The sequence below is a fragment of the Ailuropoda melanoleuca genome, chromosome 17 (assembly GCF_002007445.2).
Source record: "Ailuropoda melanoleuca isolate Jingjing chromosome 17, ASM200744v2, whole genome shotgun sequence".
Classification (NCBI taxonomy): Eukaryota; Metazoa; Chordata; class Mammalia; order Carnivora; family Ursidae; genus Ailuropoda; species Ailuropoda melanoleuca.
In genome coordinates this window covers 23,214,659-23,229,608 of record NC_048234.1, presented here as the reverse complement: position 1 = coordinate 23,229,608, position 14,950 = coordinate 23,214,659, and the positions used below count along the sequence as shown (strand labels likewise).

Genomic DNA, 14,950 nt, shown 5'->3' with positions numbered 1-14,950 from the left:
GGGATAATGTACTTCCAGGAGGTGTGGATTTTTTCCACCGGCTAGAACCAGTTTTTGAAACCCTGGAGAAAGCTTTAGAATGGTCTTAGTAGAATAAACACCAAGAATCAAAACCCGTAAGGAGCTCTGCTGGTGGCCATCGTCTGACGGTTTCACTGGCCTCTGGCTGCGGGCTGTGGCGAGGAGCGGAAAGGCAAGCATGGCTTGGCTGGCCTAGTGGCTCTCTTCTGGGGCTGCTGGTTTGCTACGGTGCCTTCTAGTTATGTACTTGTTCATTTTGTACAGGACAGCCTGCAAGAGTCCCGCAGTGTTTGTAACCATAGTTACCAGTACGCGCTCCATAAAAAATACTGGCATGAAATGTTCTTAATTAAAACTTTGACAGAGGGAGAGAGATTGTATTAATTTATGTATTAATTCAGCAAATAACAATTCTGTTCCTGCTCTCTTCCAAGCGTAGGTGTAGGCTTCTGTCCTCACGGTGCTTACATTCTGGTTGAGGGCACAGTATGTCAGGAGGTGACTCATGCCATGAAGAAAACATTGCCAGTTATAGGGAGAGTGAGTGGTGATGGTCGGGGTGGGGGCAATTAGAGATGGGATGGTCCAGAAAGGCCTCTCTGATAAGGGCCTCCGGAACCAGAGAAGGGAGCCTTTCTCATGGTTCATTTTGATAGGTGCTTAATGTTTTTGTCTTTCTCATCCTTTACTCATTGGGATTCCTGCGCACCCCCACTTTTCTTTAAACCGAAACTAATTGAGAAATTACCCTGGAAGATTTTATGACATATAATATTTCCCTGCAAGCCTCGTTAACATGACTTCCCTTTCCGTGTGTCTCTAAGCGGTCATCGTGTCCTCCCGGGACAGGGCTCTGTTCCTGGCTCTCCCACTTGCTCGAACCAGCATGACCCGGAGAGGGGAAAGTCACCCTTCTTTACACTTCATTTGTAAAATGGGGATTCGAAGGGCACCCATCCGATAGGGTGGTCATTGTGCTCACGGCCAGCTGGCAGTGAGCTCAGGATAGGCCTTTGTTGTCATTGGTGGTGTTGCCAGTAGTGCGTCCCGTGTGGCTTCTTTTGTTGACAGGCTAAACTCTAGTTGAGGTTTGGGAAGCTACCAAAAACACACCCTCCACTCTGACCAATGCTTCAGGTAAAATGAATGTAAATGCTTCAGATGATTTGAAGAGTGCACGCTGAATTTAACTGGATGTGAAAATGTGCAGAATGGACTGAATCGTGAGTAAGCCATTGACAAAAATTTTAAATTCTTTGTTTCCCTTTACAGTCAAAAGGGTAGTGTTTTTAAAATAGAAATTGGTTATTACTATTATTTTTTTTTAATCTTCACGAGTGTCTACTTCCAAACCTGAATTCATACTGGTTTTTAGTGAACATGCTGTGAAACAGATAGCTTATTGTAGAAGAAAAAATGAACACGACAATGACAGCCGATGGGCGGGGTTTTTGCCTTTTAGACTCAAGTCTAGTAAGTGTACAGAGGGGTCATTTTAGTGTAAATAGAATAAAAATGACATGTGCACTGAAGCAAAGTCTGAAGTAACTAATCATATGTCTGTTTCCACTTCTTTTTAAAAATCATGAGGTCAGATGTGAAGTCAAAATAAAACCCTTAAATATCTCCAGACACAGATGGTCCAGTGGATCATCCATTATAAGAACATTTTCCTGCCAGCTTCCTCCCTCCTCCCCAAACTGGGGTTTCTGTTTCACATTCCTGCCAAAAATATTTAGCTGTACCCTTGCGGTCATCTGCCTGATACCCTGAGCATCAGGAACGGGGAGAAGGTTTTATCTGGCTGTGTTACAGTGCTTTTTGGTCCATTTCAGACACACCGACATTCCAGACATCACTGTTTAGATCTGACCCTGCAAATGAGCACCTAATTAATCAGCTAAGATGTAGGAGACCTACAGCATTCGAGCAGAAGTATAAATATTTTTTTAAAGATTTTATTTATTTGAGAGAGAGAGAAAGAGCAAGAGAGCATGGGCAGGGCGGGGAGCAGAGGGAGAAGCAGGCTCCCCGCTGAGCAGGGAGCCTGATGCAGGGCTTGATCCAGGATCATGACCTGAGCCGAAGGCAGACGTTTAACCAGCTGAGGCACCCAGGTGTCCCAGAAGTATAAATATTTTTAATAGCATTCATTTGGTCACGGTGGCAGCTCCCTCTCAGAGCACAGGAGAACAATTTTAAAGTATTCCTGTAATTCGCATCACATTCGTATTCTAACGTCCTAATGCAGAAGGAGTTCCGTGAGCGCAGAGCATTAAACTTTCTTGGTGTTTGCTGTATAGACTGAAAACTAAAGCCGCTTGATACGGTAGAGATCTTCAACACTTGGAAGCTGTGTAGGGTAAAGGTGTGTCACAATGCCCTGGGGCTTACTGCGGGCTCTGAACAATATAGAAGATTGTCCCGTCTAGAAGACATTTCTGTACCAAAAGGCACGTACAGCATAGACGTTTTCTCCCCCAAATGAAACCATGTGGAATTGGAGTTTGACGTCACCAAAAGAGCAGCATATAAAGGATCACTTACAGGAACCTGGTACTTGATTTTAAAAAGCTGTGTTTGGGCTCTGAAGTCAGACCTTCTGGGTTCAGATTCTTTCTGTGCCCCAAGGACATGTTGTCTTTGTTCCTTCCTGGGGTCGAAGTGCGCGTCTAATGAGTCCGTGTGAGTGAAGCATTTGTAATCGTCTGCAGCACAGAGCACAGACGCTCAGTGAACGCTGGCTGTCATTGCTGTCGCTGTCTTACTATTTCCAGAAATGGAAACATAGATACAGAGCAAACTGCCGAGCACAAGGTGCACAAGTGGTCTCTTGTTTCTGAAACAAATGTTCATTTTCATCATTCTGGCTGTCACCTTTTCCCCTCAATTATTACGCCTCCCCAGCTAACAGTTGTGTCAAGATAAAGATCTCGGTAAAAATGGGAAAACGCAAAATAAGTAGAATACATTTTCAATTCTGAGTCGTTCAGAGTCTGTATAAAAGCTAAAAATAAAGCCTAAGTGGAATTATATGTATTTGTGCCCAATCCAGAGACTTCGCAGTTTTTCTAGGTTGGAGATTTAAGGGCATGCCTTTTTTATTTATTTATTTAATTTATTTATTTTTTAAGTAGGCTCCATCCTTGGAGTAGCCTGGGTGGCTCAGTCAGTGAAGCCTCTGACTCTTGATCTCAGCTCAGGTCTTGATCTCAGGGTCATGAGTTCAAGACCTAGGCACGTTGGGCTCCTTGCTTGGCATGGATCATACTTTAAAAAAAAAAAAAAGTTGGAAGCTTAACTGAGCCCCCAGGGTGCCCCGAGGGCATCTTTTTTTCACAGGCAAAAGAGCGTTCTTTTTTGTAGCACCACAATGCCTAACACCCCTATTCAATTTCTTAAAATAATAATTGGAATATGTGCTTGTAACAAATTAATGGTTCAGAAGAGCTTAAAGAGTGAACGACTCCCTCGTACTCTCTTGGGGTGACCCCTTGTGAGATTGGCGTGTACAAGTGTGTGTGTGTGTCTCTAGATCTTAGAGATGTGATTTCTTGTTAACAAAAGTTGAATCCTACATATTCTATCTATGTATTTTTCACCTAAAACGTCACAAATACTCTAGGAGTAAAGAGAGTCTCCTTGTCATAATTTTGAAGCAGCTGAAATTTGTTGATGACCGAAGATATTCTATATTTTTTATTCCCTCAATGTTTCTTTTTTAAAATTTAAACTCCAGTATAGTTAACATGCAGTTATATTAGTTTCAGGTGTATAGTATAGTGATTCAGCAGTTCTGTGCATTACTCAGGACTCAGTGTATCTTTAATTTCCTTCACATATTTCACCCACTCACCCCCCCCCCACCTACCTCCCCTCTGGTAACCATTGGTTTCCTAAATTTAAGAGTCTGGTTTAAGAGTTTGTCTGTCTCTTGTTTCCTTTGTTTGTTTGTTTTGTTTCTTAAATTCCACTTGTGAGTAAAATCATACAGTATTTGTGTTTCTGTGACTTGACTGATTTCACTTAGCATAATACCCTCTAGCTCCATCCATGTTGTTGCAAATGGCAAGATTTCATTCTTTTTTATGGTTGAGTAATATTCCAAAGTAGAAATTATACCACATCTTCTTTATCTCTTCATCAGTCAGGACACACTTGGGCTGCTTCCATGATTTGGCTATTGTTGGTAATGCTACAGTAACCATCGAGGTGCATAGATCCATAAAGCACTTTTTGATTTCTCGTGGTGTAAGTTTCTACATGGTTCCTTAATATTTTCTTTTATGGAATTACTAAGTTAAGAGGAAATAAGTTTCTGTTCTCACACAAACCTTAGGAAAAAAATGTTTATTCTTCCTGTAAATCAGTCGGATTGTTTTGGGTTGAGGAGTGAGTTAATTTTTTTTTCTTTTTTTTCCTTTTCCTTCTGGAGAGAGAGAATCATAAATGAATGACTTACACTTACAAATACACCAAAACTATATAACTGTCTCTGAGCAAATACAAACAAAACTGTAACAGTATAATTTAACTGCCTGCCACAATTTGTAGAAAATTAATCTCTCATACTCAGAAGAACTGTTTTTTAAATCAGCTTCCATATTTGCACCCTTAGTTATCTTGGGTTTATTTTTAAATAGTATGAACTTGAAGTCATTCCCATAACTGTGAAAGTGATTTTGTAGACAGAGATCTGAGCCAAAACAAAATCAGGGAAATAAAGTTGTTATAGAAATACCATTTCTAGTGAGTTTTCCTTTAGCTCAAATAATATACCATTTACTTATCCAACAACTTGGAGGGTTTTTTTAATCACAATTTTTTATTAAAATAAATGCTACAAGAGCATCGTATAATTCGGACAAAATTCTTCTGAAACCCTGCTGTGTATAATGGCCTGATGGAGGGGGAGGGCCTGCTGACCCGGAAGTCAGAAGAGCTGACCCGGAAGTGGTTCAGGAACTTGCAGTATCGGTTGAGAGAGGGAGAGTTGGGGCTGCCATGTCCTCTTGTGTTATGAGAGGGTTCGATTCCATGTTTCTTGCTTGGAGCCCTTTCAGCAGAATTATTCTCTAAAAGTTGCTCTTCAGCAGGCCACCCATCAGATTCATCCCAGAAAGTATTTTTCTAAAATTCATGGGTTTTCTGCTACCACCCACCACCACCATCCAGTAGGCATGCCCAGGCCCTGTTTCAGGGAAATATTTTTGGAATAAACCGCCTTTAGAGCAAGGCCTCTTAATCTGGGGGCCACTGCTTTATAAACAGTTTTGTGTTAGGAATTTTTGTGAAGAAATTGAAGACTTCATCAGATTTTCAAAAGAGATAGCTGACGCTCAGAAAAAATGAAATTGCAGATCTGGGACATCTGTTACAAACCTTGGGGAAGAGTCCCCCCGCCCAAAGGAAAATCTTTTACAAGGATTTAAAATCTGTCCACCACCTTTGTGAACCCGTCCGTGGACACATGTTTGAAAATCTTACTTTTAAACTGATGCTTTATTTTTTTAAATGGGTATTGGTAACATGGCTGTGCAACTCTGGAAAAAGATGCAAGTTTATTCTGACTGATATTCTGCCTCCTAAAGTATGCAGTTCATTTCTGGCTAAAGCATACAGATTGGTAGTTTTCGAGAACTGAAGTGAGTTCTTGGATGTTCAGTCATTAATGGTGAAGTGAATTGTTGATATTGGACAGTGGCTACAGCTGTTTTTTCTTCCTCCAAGCAGCTAGTCGTTCATATCTCAGTAAAGATTTTTTTTTAAAGATTTATTTATGAAAGAGAGCAGGAGCCAGGGGGGAGGAGCAGAGGAGGAGGGACAAGCAGACTCCACACTGAGTGCTGAGCCAAAGTGGGGCTCTATCTCAAGACCCTGAGACCATGACCTGACCTGAGACCAAGAGTCAGACACTTAACCGACTAAGCCACCCAGGCGCCCCTCAGTAACGATGTTTACAGTCTGCTCTGTCCCCTTCTCTGTTCAGGTCAATTGATAGCCATGCATTGACTGTCAGCTCTGTGCAAAGTGTGGTACTGCAACAAAGATGTAACATGGTCTATGCCTTGAAGAACTTGAAGTCCAATTGGACCAATCCAAGCCAAGCCATGTACACCAGAAAAATGAATGATCGTCTATGGCAATATGTGTTAGCCACCAAATAATGTGCAAACAGAAAGTGCTCCAAGAGTTCAGCTGCAGTCAGGCCCTCTGAGATCGGGGGAGGAGATGAGGTCTTTAGCTGTATCTGGAAGCACACCCGTGCTTAACCTAACTTTAGTTAATGCAGCCTGTCAGTGTGGCTTTTCTGGGTCAGGTCTTGGGATGGTTTGTAATTAAATGTGGGTGTGGTTGTGGTGAAGGGGAATCTGATTCTTCATCCACTCTAGCGTTTTAATGTCTAAGTACCCACTTTTAGATACATTCATGACAGCTGTCTAGAATGTTCCCAGGAAAATATTAAAATGGCCCTAGAAATTATTAAACTACAACTCTGACCCTTGAAGCTCTCCAGCTCAAGTTGACTGAGTTGGTGGCCACATGCATTGGCCTTCAGGCAGAGTTCTGAATGTTGAGCCTTGAATCAGAATGGCATTGCCCTTTCTCCTCCAGCAAAGAGGCATACCTTCTCCCAAAAGTAATATGTACCAAAAAAGCAGGTGATTCTTCATGAATAATCTCCACTGTCTGTTCCCCAAACCAATATGTGTGCTGAAAAGGATGAATTTATGCCCAAGCCCTATTCTTTATGGAAAAACCACATGTATTCAGATCCCTTTGAATTCATAGTTTTATTTGGGGAAGATACCTAAATGATTGCATGGCCTCTGTAATGATTCAGAAATTTCAGGCCCACTTCTTGACAAACAAGCTACATGTTCTTTAGCAATCAGATCAGAATGTTTAGCTGAAATTTTTACAAAATACATGTTTAATAGCTGGCCACAGTGTTCATGGTTGCGTTTTCAGAAATCTCTTGGCATTATAAATAAAAGTGTGGGTTGGCAAGGCAGAAGAGTTGGGATATGTGAACAGAGCAATTTTTAAAATCCATTTTATTTTTTAAAATCAATTTTCTAACACATATAGATACACAGTGCAATATACCAAGAACTAATACAAATTCTAGATGGAGAAATGTCACAGAGGAAATTGGAGAGAGTGATCTTGTAAAAAACAAAAACTCCTCCAGCCCTGTTTTCCTTCGAAGGCTTTTTCTCATAAAATAGTTTGCTTTTAACATTTCTAAATGGTGCATTCTAAATGGTTTAAAGCCAGGGACATACAGAGAGTTCTCACTTTATTTTTTTTAATTACTTTTTTTTTTTAAGATTTTTATTTATTTATTTGACAGAGATAGAGACAGCCAGCAAGAGAGGGAACACAAGCAGGGGGAGAGGAAGCAGACTCATAGCGGAGGAGCCTGATGTGGGGCTCGATCCCATAACGCCGGGATCACGCCCTGAGCCGAAGGTAGACGCTTAACCGCTGTGCCACCCAGGCGCCCCTCAGAGTTCTCACTTTAATAAAGTGACTTATTTTTCATTATAGTTTGCCTTAGGTAGTACAATTATCCACATATTAAATGTACTTTAGAATTAATACTTCGAGGTGCTCATATTTTCCAGAGCACTGAGATTTCTGTGACTCACTCTCTTTTAGTTATCACTAATCTGGTCAACTTGTAAAATGAGGTTCCTGCTTTATTGGCATTTATGGTCATTATTAGTTAAAGACCGAAGCACAGCTGCCCCCCTCCCCTGTTGCCTAGCTCCCCAGCCGTGCCCGTGGGAACCATTGCCACCTGGTGGGAGCTCTGAGCCTCTAGGCCCAGAATGCTGGAATTCTGCAGGTGTTTTGTGGTTACTTCTGTGGTTTTACCCACATAGTTGGGGTAGCATTTACTGGTAGTCGTGGACTCCTACCCTTAATGGTCCAGGCCTATTAACTAAACTCCAGTAATTCCTAGGAATTCAGATGGCCCAAGTTGATGGATTGAAACCAGAGGGAAGTCTAAACCCTTGTTTTCAACAGTCAGGTTTGTTTTTATTAAGGAAGCCTTGGGCCCAACCTGGGACTTGAACTCACGACCTGAGATCAAGGGTTGCATGCTCCACCAACTGAGTGGGCAGGTGCCCCTCAGCAGTCAAGTTTTATATCCGTTAAATAATTCAGTGGTTCTCAATCCTGGCTGCACATTAGAATTACTTGAGGAACTTTTTTAAAAGTACTGACACTTGGGCCCCCCTACGGAGAGTTCATTGTATCTGTGTTTTTAAAAGCCCCACCCCCAGGTTTGTTGGTTCTCAAGTGCAGCCCGGGTCAAGACCGTTGGATTTTGTTGTCCTCTTTATTTTGGTTTTCCTGGCTGCACCTTTCCTGTGTTTGAGTCGAACACAGCAGTCCCGGGCTGGTGCACGTCTCATTCTTTGTGTGCTCTCTAACGACCATGGTCCTGATCAAGTTCAGACAATTGTTTACGGACCATTTGAGAGCAGCCAGAGTTTCAGCACCGTCCGAAAAACATTTTCTGGCAGCAGAGGTGACACATTCCCTCTGGTTCCAGCAAATGAGGACTAGCTTAACATTTAATGTTGTTCTTTGCCTTGCTAGTTAGTCTCAACGGAACCCTGGTGAGTTTCCCTCGAATTACGTAGGCGCTTAGGGAAGGCTTTCCATTCCCCAGCACTGCTCTTGGCGCTGAAGAGGACCCAACCAAGAGCATAGCACGGAGGGGTTCTAGGAGCTCACGTTCTTATGGAGGAGACACCCGTGAAGCCAAGAAAACAGAGGACAGGCATACTTTGGTCTGGACACTTAAGTGCTGTAGGACAGGGAGGGAGAAAACAGACCTCTGCGGACTAGCACCAGAGGAGAAAGGCTATAGCGGAAGTAGAACCGGGACAAGCCTTGAAGAGTCTGGTTCTAGTGCGCAAGGTGAAGTTTGCTGAAATTATAGGCCTATAGAACGGTCTAGTAAGAAGGACACAGGTGGGAGTGATGGCGTCATGTGAGCCCCGGGGACGCGTAGAGGGTGGGAAGGGTTGAGCATTAGAAATCCCACAGGCAAGATAGAGCTGTCTGTTCATCGTGAAGGGACCCTCGGGTGCCTGCTGGTGGAGGTTGGGAGATGGAAGAAGTTCTAAGAAACCCTAGTTGACAAAAACAGAGCTTTGGTAAAGAGGAGCAGTGGCCTCCGCGGAGGGGGGGAGATTGTCTGCAAAGGCAGGCAGGGTCAGTGTGGATTTACCGAGCTGTTAGAAATGTTCTGTGTCTTGATGAGGAAGGTGGTCACACAGGCGTATGCATTTACCAAAACTCATTAAACTCCACAATTGTGCGTTTCCTTGTATATAAATTATACCTCAACCTATAAATATGTTTTGAAAGCTTTGTTCAAAAGAAAATAAGAGGGGTGCCTGGGTGGCTTAGTTGGCTGGGCATCTGCCTTCAGCTCAGGTCATGATCCCAGGGTCCTGGGATTGAGTCCCGCATCAGGCTCCCTGCTCAGTAGGAGGTCTGCTTCTCCCTCTGCCTGCCGCTCCCCCTGCTTGTGCTCTCTCAAACTCGTTTGCTCTCTCTCTCTCTCTCAAATAAATAAAATCTTTTAAAAAATTAAAAATGAAAAAAATGTATTAAAAAAAAGAGAAATCTATGGATCCAAAAACTTAAAACCCAGAGCAACCAGTGGAAATCTGTGACAAGGATTCCAGTTCAGATATATTAAAAAGTTTTTCTGAGACCATCGGAGAAACGTGAATACTGACCAAATATGCAATAATCTTTAAAAAAAATTTTTAGGTTATTTTTTTAGCGCTATAATTATTTTTTAAGAGCTCTTTGAGGAATAGATGCTAAAATCGTTATGGATGGCAGTGATAGGCCCTCCAGTTTTTGCTTCCCAGTATGTCCTTGTGAGTGGGTGGAGGAGTTTAGCTGGGCCAGAGAGCTCCGATGACTCTTGAAGCCCTGATGGGCACACAGGGATTCGTTATACTGGTGTATACTGCTTTTGTATATGTCTCTGATTTCAAAAATAATAAAAAAACGTTGGGGTATTTGCATTTTAGAAGTCCTCACTGGTTCTTGAATAGGAACATCCTTAATGAGAGAGTTTCTCCAGGAAGAGTGTGCTGGCACTCGGGATTGTAGCTGCTGAGACTTTGGGGAGGTCACCCCGCTGGCTCTGCCGTACTGATGAGTGGGGATGGAGAAGGGGGAATGGAAGCCAATACACTGGTTTGTTTACTTTGCTTAAAGTAAGTCAGCGGGGCTCAAAGACCTTCCGTTTTTGCTGTTGGGGGAGCACATCAGGTCCAAGGGCACCGAATATTATCTGGAGGGCTATACCCGGTGTTGCATGTGTGCTGAGGGAGGGAATGGATTTGTGGAGCCCCCTGGGAGGCCCTTGCCTGCAGAGCTAGAGGAGGGCACTTGTGCTACTGATTCACGGACAGAGTACTGCTCACACAATTAGGAAATGTGGGTTCTGGTCCAGCTATGAAGTCACTGAACCTCCCTGGCATTCACAATTCTTAGGTTGGATATATGAGAATTAAAATTTAGGTGATCCCAGGGGCACCTGGGTAGCGCAGTCATTAAGCGTCTGCCTTCGGCTCAGGGCATGATCCCGGCGTTCCAGGATCGAGTCCCACATCGGGCTTCTCCGCTGGGAGCCTGCTTCTTCCTCTCCCACTCCCCTGCTGTGTTCCCTCTCTCGCTGGCTGTCTCTCTGTCACATAAATAAATAAAATCTTTAAAAAAAAAATTTTAGGTGATCCCTAATGCCTCACTGTGAGCATTTTGCCTCCCTCCAGTTTTTTTAATCAGAGGGTCATTGTTTTAAACCAGTACTTTCCAAAGTGGGCCACGTGCATCAGGGTGTCTTGTGATCAGTGGGGATGTCAGAGATGCCCACCACTGGGGCCCCAAGCAGATCTACAGAATGATTTTATGGCAACAGGTGCTTGGGAATCTGCGTTTTAGCAAATATCTCCGGATGATTCCTATGAACAGTAGAGTTTGAAGAGAACAGTTATAGAATCTATCATGGTTGTTTTTTTCCCCTAATTGCCTCAAAATACGATCAGTATTTAAATTTCTTTTCTTCTGAGAATCTAAGCAATTTCAGAGCTTTAAAAAAGAGAAAGCTGTGATCAAATCCTTATCATATGACATTACTGTGGGTAGATTTAAATTTATTTGGATTAGTAACACACATTTATAATGCATAATTTAGGAAGTCAACACAATGAAGAAGAAAAAAATTATAGCCACCTATAATTCTTTAGCCTTAGAAAAGCAGTGTTAAACAGGTTTGTTGTGTATCCTTCTAGACTTTTTCTAGCATGCATACATTAAATATAATTATTTGCCAAAATAGGTTTATTTTCTCCAAACGATTTAATAACCTATTTTTATTTTTATTTTTTTTAAAGATTTTATTTATTTATTCGACAGAGATAGAGACAGCCAGCGAGAGAGGGAACACAAGCAGGGGGAGAGGGAGAGGAAGAAGCAGGCTCATAGCAGAGGAGCCTGACGTGGGGCTCGATCCCACAACGCCGGGATCATGCCCTGAGCCGAAGGCAGACGCTTAACCGCTGTGCCACCCAGGCGCCCCTAATAACCTATTTTTAAAACTCAGTAATACATTATGCTTATCTTTCTGTGCTAAAAATGTCTGCCTACATCAGCATTTTAAATGACTGCATAGAATTCCTTTGTATAAATACACCAGACCTAATTTCACTGGTTTCCTATTGGCATGCTGTGGTATCTGCCTCTTTCCACTGTTGTGTGCATGGCAACAGTGAACACCCTTCTGTATCTTTTCGTACATCCTTAAGATAAAATTCTTAGAAACAAATTGCTAGTCAAAGAATTTTCTTATTTTTTTAAAGTGATTTTGAACACAGTTAATGTTCACTCTAAAAAAATGGCAAATACAGAGAAAAGTTAAAATCTCCATAGCTTCCAGATAACTTTTATATATTTTTCTGATAGGATCACATACGTAGAATCTTATTATCTGCTTTTCTCGTTTAACCATACATTGTAAACATCTTGCCATGGCAGCCGCATTAAAGATACTGTGATATTCCTAGATACATTAATTATATGCAATGAATTGATCTGATTCTTCTGCTTGAGTCAGTGAACAAACATTAAGTACCTGAGATACACAAAAGCAATCTAGTAGATGTGAGGAGAGAAAGTTGATTCACACAATTTCGTGCCCTCAGAATTCTTACAGACTAGAAGGGAGTCTTAGGCGGTCCCAGATCTTTTGTCTTACAGATCCTGGAAGAGGGTCTGAGAGCTGTACTGTGGGAGTCAGAGAAAGGAAAGTCATGTATAGTTAGGTCAAGGAAGGCTCAGAAGAGAGGGTGACCGAGGGCTTGACCCTGCGAAGGTGGGGAGGAAGATGCGTTCCCAGTAGAGGAGCGTTCGCCAAGACGAGCTGTCAGGAAAATGAGGGACACCCACTCTCAGCATCCCAGTGACTGGGAGGCAGTCCTCCCCTCAAAAGGGTCCCCAGGCGTGGTGGGAAATAAAGGTGGAGAGTAATGAGATGTGTCAGGCTATGGGTGGTCTAGAGTATGTGGCTAAGCATCGTGGGCTGCATTTCCTGAGCAGAGGGGAGTGTTTTTTAGCTTTGCTCAGATTCGTTTTAGCCAGAGTGCCGATGGGATTTGAGGGGTGGAGTTTTGCTCTTCCGCAGAGTGTGTGAGAGGCCGTGGTAAAGGGAGAGGCCGTCAGGATGCTATGCTGCCCACCCCACCGGACCCGACCCGGGAAGTAGCAGCTGGGGCAGGGGGAAGAGAGGGAGGTGGAAGGACCGGCCTGGGCAGACTCGGATGTGGTGATGAAGGGAAGGTTAAGGGTCACGAAGGCCTTGGGGTTTGAGTTTGGGTGGCTTCCGTAGTACTGCCATATATGCAAAAAGAAAACAGAGGGAGAAAAACACAGGAAAATGATGAGTTGCAAAAATTAAAAAAAAAAAAGTGTAGCCCATTTCGTTTGGTCTTAACATCACACACTTCTACACCTGTCTCCTTCCTGACAGGCAGTAGCTTGGAATACACCTGTAAGTGTGGAGGCCTTCAAGCAGGAGCTCCGTTCAACACCCAGACCTCCCGGCATGAACAAGCAGTGGGGAGCACAGAAGGGGCACCCTTCGGCGGCCAGGACACCTTCCCCTCTCAGGAAAGCACGCTGCCCCCCGTGAACCTGACAGACGACCAGATAGCCGCCGGCCTCTATGGTAACCTTCCTCACTCAGCCCTACTCGGCCTCGGGATTCTAGGACCAGCGCTGCTGGCACCCCAATCTAATGTTAGACTGCCTCATAGGTTGACCTGGAAAAACCATTGACCTAAGAAGTGTTAGGAAGGTAGGCCTAGAACATCTTTGAAAAGATTGCAAAACAAAGGAGTGTGCCATCCCCCGAAGAAAACGCATCTGATTTTGTGAATTATGAAATATTTTAAATAGCATTTCATTCCTTCTGTCTGGCAGGCATAACTTTTTCCCAGATTATCTCAGCTGAAGGAAAAGAACAATAATAATCCCTATTTTAGGGCCTAAGTGGTTTCTGAGGCCCAAATGAGATACGACACTGCTTTATAAACAGTGAAGCCTGATACAGATGCTAGTTGTCGTTGCTTTTGTTATGTCTGGAAGTACTAATGGTGGTTTTTTCCCCATTTAATGAACTTCAAATTATTTCCTTTACATGCACACATCTTTTCAATGGATTTTGTGCAAGCATCTCACATGCACGGTCCAAAATCTAAATTTACATAAATAAGAAAAAAATGAACACGAAGAAAAATTTCTTGGTCCCTTAACTTGTGTGGATATGAGTTTTGTTAATTTTGCTCACCTTGATTCCCTTTTTCACAGTATGTGCAAACGGTGAAAGCACACTGAAGTCTATCATGAAGAAGAAAGATGGCAACAAAGATTCAAATGGCACAAAGAAGAATCTTCAGTTTGTTGGCATCAATGGAGGGTAAGGAAAGATGGTGGTACCAGCCACTCTGTACGTGGTCTGTCTGTCTCCTTCACCTCTTCTCTCCTCAAGTCCCATTTAAAGGTGCCCAGTCTGGGCTGCAGCCACATCTTGGTGACGGAAGATCCCCTCAGAAAGGTGCATTTGGGCTCCTCTCCTGTCCTCTCCTTGCTGTCTTTAAGGATATGTCACTCTTGAAAAGACACCTGATGACACTGAGCGATTTACACCTTCCCACCTCTGATCCGAAGACAGTAGTCTTCAACAGAAGCAGCAGGCGACAGGTGTCCCGCGGTGTTGGACAACTTGTTTTCCCCTGTATCAGACTCAAAACCAAACAGAAGAGGCAAGAGCATCACTCCATGGGCTGGTGATGGCCATCCGCTCCTTCAGAATGGGCTGTTTTGCTTAGCTTTCCATGCTTATGTACAAAATTGTAGGGCCTTTCACTTGGCCACTCATCCAGCTGTGCCTTCCGTTCTTTCCTTCCTAAATAGAATGTTAATTATCTGTTTATTCCTTCTCTTTGGGCCAGATAAATAATGAAGCGTGTTCGTCACCCTAGAATTCAATCAGAGGAGCTGATCCATTAATCTGTATGTGGCCTCGGCCTCGACAAGAAAGCAATAATGCAGTTAGTCGAGATAATATTTGTAGCAAAGCATTATGTAAAGATTTAAGTTAATGGGGCCTATTTTCTGAATCTTTGAAGTCAATAGTTGGGCAGTGTGGCCCAGGACGTTTTGGAGGACATGTGTCAGGAACTATCAATTACTTCCATAATCTGTTCACCATGACACGGGGACAATTAAGGGAGCAAAATAGGAAGAATGTAAGGGAAAAGGAAAAAAAAAAAAGGAACAGAGAAAATGAACCACTGAAGACCTGGCTTCCCTGAAGTAAGTTTCC

General features: G+C 43.0%; 1 protein-coding gene across 3 annotated transcripts in view; it reads left to right on the top strand.

Annotated features, from left to right (window-relative positions):
• Positions 1-14,950, top strand: part of KANK1 (KN motif and ankyrin repeat domains 1) — a 182,549-nt gene that overhangs the window by 155,111 nt on the left and 12,488 nt on the right. For all 3 annotated transcript variants that reach the window (XM_034647435.1, XM_034647433.1, XM_034647434.1), the window contains exons 5-6: positions 13,094-13,291; positions 13,933-14,041. In XM_034647435.1, coding sequence (XP_034503326.1) covers positions 13,094-13,291; positions 13,933-14,041 — 307 coding nt within the window. The remainder of the gene's footprint in view (positions 1-13,093; positions 13,292-13,932; positions 14,042-14,950) is intronic.